Source organism: Protobothrops mucrosquamatus, unplaced genomic scaffold (assembly GCF_001527695.2).
Source record: "Protobothrops mucrosquamatus isolate PMUCROS unplaced genomic scaffold, P.Mucros_1.0 scaffold5113, whole genome shotgun sequence".
Lineage (NCBI taxonomy): Eukaryota > Metazoa > Chordata > Lepidosauria > Squamata > Viperidae > Protobothrops > Protobothrops mucrosquamatus.
In genome coordinates, this window is record NW_015390988.1 from 12,249 (window position 1) to 19,852 (window position 7,604).

The 7,604-nt window shown below is 39.0% G+C and overlaps 1 protein-coding gene across 1 annotated transcript in view; it reads left to right on the forward strand.

The window, feature by feature from the left end:
• The first annotated feature begins 2,765 nt into the window (after positions 1-2,765).
• LOC107299562 (M-phase inducer phosphatase 1-like) overlaps positions 2,766-7,604 on the forward strand; it is an 11,757-nt gene continuing 6,918 nt past the window's right edge. Inside the window, exons 1-2 of the mRNA XM_029286803.1 lie at positions 2,766-2,819; positions 4,412-4,567. Of these exons, the coding sequence (XP_029142636.1) occupies positions 2,766-2,819; positions 4,412-4,567 (210 nt within the window). The remainder of the gene's footprint in view (positions 2,820-4,411; positions 4,568-7,604) is intronic.

Consider the following 7,604-nt stretch of genomic DNA (forward strand, 5'->3'; position numbering starts at 1 on the left):
AATAGAGAATAGAAGAGAAAGAATAGAATAGAATAGAATAAAGAGAATAGAATAGGAGGAATGAAGATAGAATAGAATAGAATAATATAGAATAGAATAGTAGAGAATAGAATAGAATAAGAACAGAATACAAGATAGAGAATGGAATAGAGAATAGAATAGAGAATAGAAGAGAAAGAATAGAATAGAATAAAGAGAACAGAATAGGAGGAATGAAGATAGAATAGAATAGAATAATATAGAATAGAATAGAATAGTAGAGAATAGAATAGAATAGAAGATAGAGAATGGAATAGAGAATAGAATAGAAGGAATGAAGATAGAATAGAATGGAATAATGAAAAAGAATAGAATAGAATAGTAGATAGAGAATAGAATAAGAATAGAATAGACAATATAGAATAGAATACACTAGACCAGTGGTTCTCAACCTTTTTAATGCCGCGACCCCAACCGGTCGTAAGTCGAGGACTAAACCGGTTGTAAGTCGAGGACTAAACCGGTCGTAAGTCGAGGGCTAAACCGGTCGTAAGTCGAGGACTTTCCCTGCCTGGGAGCGCCGCGCATGCGTGGTTCCGCCCCCTGCGCCGGCCGAGGCATAGCTGGCAAGCGGCAGAGACGGAGCAGGCTGACCACCAGCTGGCCCAGCCCAAGGGAGGTAAGGCACCCGCCGGAAAAGGGGGAAAAAATGGCGGACAAAAAAAATGGCAGACAAAAAAAATGGCGGACAGCCTTGCTTGGCGACCCCCATGAAATGGTCGATCGACCCCAAATGGGGTCCCGACCCACAGGTTGAGAACCACTGCACTAGACTATAGGTTGCTTTAAGAGGGAAGGACTTCCACTCCCAGAATTGTTATTTAGATAGTAACCTGGTGGTTAAGTGAATCCAGCTGCCACGTTGACTTTTGCTGCCGCTACGACGGTCATAAATACGGGTCAGTTGCCAAGCGCCTGAATTTCGAACCCGTGAGCGGGGCGAGGCTACAAATGGTCCTGCGTGTGAAAAACGGCCCCAAGTCCCTTTTTTTCCGCTGCCGTTGTAACTTTGGAACGGTCCCTAAACGAACTAAGTCGAGGATACCTGGATGAATTTTCAAGTTAGGCGTGTCTAAAAAAATCCAAATAATTGGCTCTTTTGTCCATGAAAGTATCCTTTGCTTTAGATCTCCAGGGGTCCAAATATGGGAAACGATCCCGGAACTGACAGCCCTGCATTCCCGCGTCGGCCGTCCCGGAAAATCTCGGAAAGCGAAGAGGACGATGGCTTTTTAGAGATTATGAACGGCCCGGAGAGCGCTGTAAGTTCATGCTGGTTTAGTCCTGGCTAGTTACATTAACCGGGCCAGATTCTTCCAAGGGGAGAGTCCAGAACAATTTGATTCCGTCCTGCAGCCTGGCGAGATAGTGTAGATTTTGAATTTTTTTTTTTCCTAAACAAACCAAGGAAGACTAATGTTTAAAAAAAAAACATTTGCAGAGGACACCAAGCTGGCAGGAGTAGCCGACCCCCCCAAAAAGATCTTGACCAACTCGAAGAATGAGTTTTATTTTATTTTATTTTATTTTATTATTTTATGTTATTTTATTTTATTTATTTTTTATTTATTTTATTTTATCACTTTGTTATGTTATTTTATTTATTACTTTTTTTATTTTTATTTTTATTTTTTTTATTTTGTATATTTTGTTTAGTTTTATTTTTTTTAATTTATTTTACTTTATTACTTTATTTTATTTATTATTTTATTTTATTTATTACTTTATTTTATTTTATTTTGTTTATTTTTATTTTTTATTTTTTTATTTTTATTTATTTTTTATTTATTTTATTTATTTACTTTTTTATTTTATTTTTTATTTTATTTTTACTTTATTTTATTTATTATTTTATATTTATTTTATTTATTTTATTTATTTTGTTTAGTTTTATTTTTTATTTATTTTTATTTATTATTGTATTTTACTTATTCATTTTTTATTTTATTTTATTTATTTTGTTTAGTTTTATTTATTTTTTATTTTATTTTATTACTTCATTTTATTTTTTATTTTATATTTACTTTATTTTATTTATTATTTTATTATATTTATTTTATTTTATTTATTTTATTTATTTTGTTTAGTTTTATTTTTTATTTATTTTTATTTATTATTTATTGTATTTTACTTATTCATTTTTTATTTTATTTCATTTATTTTGTTTAGTTTTATTTATTTTTTATTTTAGTTATTTGTTTTTATTTTTTTATTTTAAGTTATTACTTAATTTTATTTATTTTATTTATTTTTATTTATTATTTTATTTTATTTTTATTTTATTTATTTTGTTTAGTTTTATTTATTTATTTTACTTATTTTATTTTTTGTTTTAATTTGTTACTTTATTTTATTTAGTTTTTATTTATCATTATTTTATTTATTTATTTATTTATTTTACTTATTTATTTTTTATTTTATTTTTTTTTTTAAATTATTTTTAATTTAATTTAATTTTATTATTTTATTTTTTTGGAACCGTCCGCGGATCTTCTCGGTTCCCCTACCAGGAAAACGAGCACCGAGGAACTTGTCAGTGTCATAATTTCTTGCTGCCTTTTGTTTTTTTGTTTCTTTTTTCCTGCCTATAACTTGAGGGCTTTTTTTTTTTTTTTTTTTTTTTTTTTTTTTTTTTTTTTTTTTTTTTTTTTTTTTTTTTTTTTTTTTTTTTTTTTTTTTTTTTTTTTTTTTTTGGTCTCCAGAACGATGATGAGATGCCGTCGGACATGTCGAGCCTCTGGACCGCCCCGCTGGTGGTCTCTAAGGGGGAAGACCTGCCGGTAAGTTTTGGGGCTTTGAAGCTGGCAACTTTGGGTTTTGAAGCTCGATTTAGCAAAAAAAAAATCCCCCTCTTTCTTTCTTTCTTTCTTTCTTTCTTTCTTTCTTTCTTTCTTTCTTTCTTTCTTTCTTTCTTTCTTTCTTTCTTCCTTTCTTTCTTTCTTCCTTCCTTCCTTCCTTCCTTCCTTCCTTCTTTCCTTCTCCCTCCCTCTTTCTTTCTTTCTTTCTTTCTTCTCCCTCCCTCCCTCCCTCTTTCTTTCTTACTCTTTCTCTCCGTCCTTCCTTTCTCTTTCTTCCTTCCTTCCTTTCTTCCTTTCCCTCTTTCTTACTCTTTCTTTCTTTCTCCTCCCTCCCTCCCTCTTTCTTACTTTCTCCCTCCCTCCCTCCTTTCTCTTTCTCTCTTCCTTCTTTCCTTCTTTCTCCCTCTTTCTTTCTTCTCTCCCTCCCTCTTTCTTACTCTTTCTTTCTCTCTCTCCCTCCCTCCTTCTTTCTTCTTTCTCCCTCCCTTCTTTTTCTTCCTCCCTCCCTCCCTCCCTTTCTTTCATTCTTTCCTTTCTTTCTCCCTCCCTCTTTTTTCTTTCTTCTCCCTCCCTCCCTTTCTTACTCTTTCTTTCTCTCCCTCCCTCCCTTCTTTCTCTTCCTTCCTTCTTTCCTTCTTTCTCTCTCTGTCTTTCTTTCTCTCTCCCTCCCTCCCTCCTTTCTCTTTCTTTCTTTCTTTCTTTCTTTCTTTCTTTCTTTCTTTCTTTCTTTCTTCTTTCTTCCTCCCTCCCTCCCTCCCTCCTTCTTTCTCTTTCTTTCTCCTTCCCTCCATATTTTAGGACACTTTAGAGCCCCATTTTCTGTCGGGCACCCTCTATTTTCTATCCTATTTTCTATTCTATTGCATTCTATATTCTATTGTATTCTAATTTCTATATGCTATTCTATTCTAATTTCTATATTCTAATCTAATTTCTATATTCTATTCTATTCTAATTTCTATATTCTGTTCTAATTTCTGTATTCTATTCTAATTTCTATATGCTATTCTATTCTAATTTCTATATTCTAATCTAATTTCTATACTAATCTAATTTCTATATTCTATTCTGTTCTAATTTCTATATTCTATTCTATTCTAATTTCTATATTCTAATCTAATTTCTATATTCTATTCTATTCTAAGTTCTATACGCTATTCTGTTCTAATCTAATTTCTATATTCTATTCTATTCTATATTCTACTATTCTATTCTATTCTTCCTTTGTAGGGTTCATGCTTCCTCCCCTTTGTTCCTCCCTCTTCACTCCTTCGTCTTTCCCTTTCCTTTCCTTCTTCCTTTCCCCTTCCTTTCCCTCTTCGTTTCTTTCCCCTTTCCTTCTTCCTTCCCTTCCCTTCCCTTTTGAAATCGTACATTGCCGCCTACTCGCCCATCGCAACTCCAGGCGGCTTCCGCGGATATCACAAACGCCATCTACTACTACTACTACTACTACTACTACTACTACTACTACTACTACTAATAATAATAATAATAATAATAATAATAATAATAATAATAATAATAATAATAATAAAAGAATGACAGGGGCTTTGGCTTTGCCTTCCACCCAGAGCCAGCCTCCCCAATTGGGCAGCGCGGAGAAGGCCGCCGGCAGCCAGACTAGGACGACCCTGAAACGGACCGAGAAGGCCGCCGAAGAGAGCCTCATCCCGGCCTTCAGCAAGCGGCGCAGGAACACCCACACGGGACTCGCCGAAGAAGCCACGGTTGGTAGCCGGACGCAGTGACACACACACACCCCTGGTTTGCCCCGAAGCGCGGTGGAGGGAATGGGGTCTGTCTAGCCTAGCGAAAAGAAGGACTTTGAGAAGGGGGGGGTGTCTTCCCACGTTGGAGGGGGCTGCCCCAAAGGAAAGGAGTGTGTGCGTGTGTGTGTGCGCGCGCGCGCGCGCGTGAAACTATATTCCAGAGCCCCGGAAGGCAGGACAAGAAGCCGCAAAGAGGATCAGGGGACCGGAGGCGAAAACATAACAAGGAATGGCGGCTGGAGTTGGGTCTGTCTAGTTTAAGGAAGAGAAGGACGAGGGGGGACATGATAGCCGTCTTCCAATATCTCAGGGGCTGCCCCAAAGAAGAGGGAGTCAAGCTATTCTCCAAGGCGCCTGAAGGCAGGACAAGAAGCAACGGTGGAAACTAACGAAAGAGAGAAGCAACCTAGAACTAAGGAGAAACTTCCTGACAGTGAGAACAATTAACCAGTGGAACAACCTGCCTCCAGAAGCGGTGAATGCTCCAACACTGGAAGTTTTTAAGAAGAGACTGGACAGCCATTTGTGTTATAGCTGGCTGAGCGGCCGTACTCAGCGTGTGGTCCTCAACGGAACCGCATCTCCATGGAGGGAAGTGTGTCGTGGGGTGCCCCAGGGCTCTGTTCTGGGCCCAGTGCTCTTCAACATCTTCATCAACGATTTGGACGAGGGGATAGATGGGGAACTCATCAAATGTGCGGACGACACCAAGCTGGCAGGAATAGCCAACCCTCCAGAAGTTACAGGCTTAGGATACAGGAGGACCTGGACAGGCTTGAACACGGGGCGCTATCTAACAAAATGAAATTCAAGGGTGAAAAAAAGTAAGGTTCTACATTTAGGCAAGAAAAACCAAATGGACAGGTATAGTATAGGGGGAACCTGGCTCAATAGTAGTAACTGTGAGAGGGATCTCGGAGTCCTAGTGGACAATCATTTAAATATGAGCCAGCCCTGTGCTGCAGCTGCCAAAAAGGCCAACACAGTGCTGGGCTGCATTAACAGAGGGATAGAATCAAGATCACGTGAAGTGTTAATATCACTTTACAAGGCCTTGGTAAGGCCACACTTGGAATACTGCACCCAGTTTTGGTCACCACGATGTAAAAAAGATGTTGAGACTCTAGAAAGAGTACAGAGAAAAGCAACAAAGATGATCAGGGGACTGGAGGCTAAAGCATATAAGGAACGGTTGCTGGAATTGGGGATGTCTAGTTTAAGGAAGAGAAGGACGAGGGGGGACAGGATAGCAGCGTTCCAGTATCTCAGGGGCTGCCCCAAAGAAGAGGGGAGTCAAGCCGTTCCCCTAAGCGTCCGATGGGAACCCATCCAGGAGAAAAGCAACCTGGAACTAAGGAGGAATTTCCTAAGAGTGAGGACAATTAATCGGTGGAACTACTGGCCACCAGACGTTTGTGGGGGCTTCGTCGCTGAAGGTGTTGAAGAAGAGATCGGACAGACATTGGTCTGAAATGGAATAGGGTCTCCTGCTTGAGCAGGGGGTTGGAATAGAAGACCTCCAAGGTCCCTTCCAACTCTGTTATTCTGTAAGGGTCTCCTGCTTGAGCAGGGGGTTGGACTAGATGACCTCGGAGGCCCCTTCCAACTCTTGTTATTCTGTTACTCTGTAAGGGTCTCCTGCTTGAGCAGGGGGTTGGACTAGATGACCTCTTGAGACCCCTTCCAACTCTGTCATCCTGTGATTCCGTCAGGGTCTCCTGCCTAAGCAGGGGGTTGGACTAGAAGACCTCCAAGGTCCCTTCCAACTCTGTTATTCTGTAAGGGTCTCCTGCTTGAGCAGGGGGTTGGACTAGATGACCTCTTGAGACCCCCTCCAACTCTGTCATCCTGTGATTCCGTCTGGGTCTCCTGCCTGAGCAGGGGGTTGGAATAGAAGACCTCCAAGGCCCCTTCCAACTCTGTTATTCCGTCAGGGTCTCCTGCCTGAGCAGGGGGTTGGACTGGAAGACCTCTAAGGTCCCTTCCAGCTGTTATTTGCTCTGCCCGGGGTAGGGAGAAGGCTGAATGAGAATAGAACCAGTCAAATGATGGGTAGAGGTTTGAAGGGGGAAGGAGAGGAGGAGAATGCAACTAATCCTCTACTTAGAAATCATATGTTGTTACAAGAAGCCTGAAAAATGTGACTTGGGACCAGTTTTCACACTTAGAGAGATGATGGATGGATGGATGGATGGATGGATGGATGGATGGATGGATGGAGAGAGAGAGAGAGAGAGAGAGAGAGAGGGATGCTAGGGATAGGTTAATGGATAAGTTAATGGAAATAAATAAATAAATAAATAAATAAATAGGTAATAGTGACAGACAGACAGAGAAAGAGGGAGAGAGAGAGAGAAAAAAAAAGAGACAGAGAGATGATAGAGATAAATGATAAGAGATATAGATAGGTAGACAGACACATTGATATGAATGAATGGATAGATGATAGATAGACAGATAGGTGTGGGTGGGTAGACAGACAGACAGACAGACAGATAGGGCAGACATAGGATAGATAGATAGGACCGAGAGATAGGATATGGATAGATAGGATAGACAGATAAGAGAGGTAGGTAGGTAGGTAGGTAGGTAGGTAGGTAGGTAGGTAGGTAGATAGATAGATAGATAGATAGATAGATAGATAGATAGATAGATAGATAGATAGATAGATAGATAGATAGATAGATAGATAGATAGATAGATATAAATTAGGTGATAGACATATAGAAGAGATAGGTAGGTAGGTAGGTAGGTATAGAGATAGATAGATAGATAGATAGATAGATAGATAGATAGATAGATAGATAGATAGATAGATAGATAGATAGATAGATAGATAGACAGACAGACAGACAGACAGACAGACAGACATATAGAAGAGATAGGTAGGTAGGTAGGTATAGAGATAGATAGATAGATAGATTGATTGATTGATTGATTGATTGATTGATTGATTGATTGATTGATAGGACAGACAGACAGACAGACAGACAGA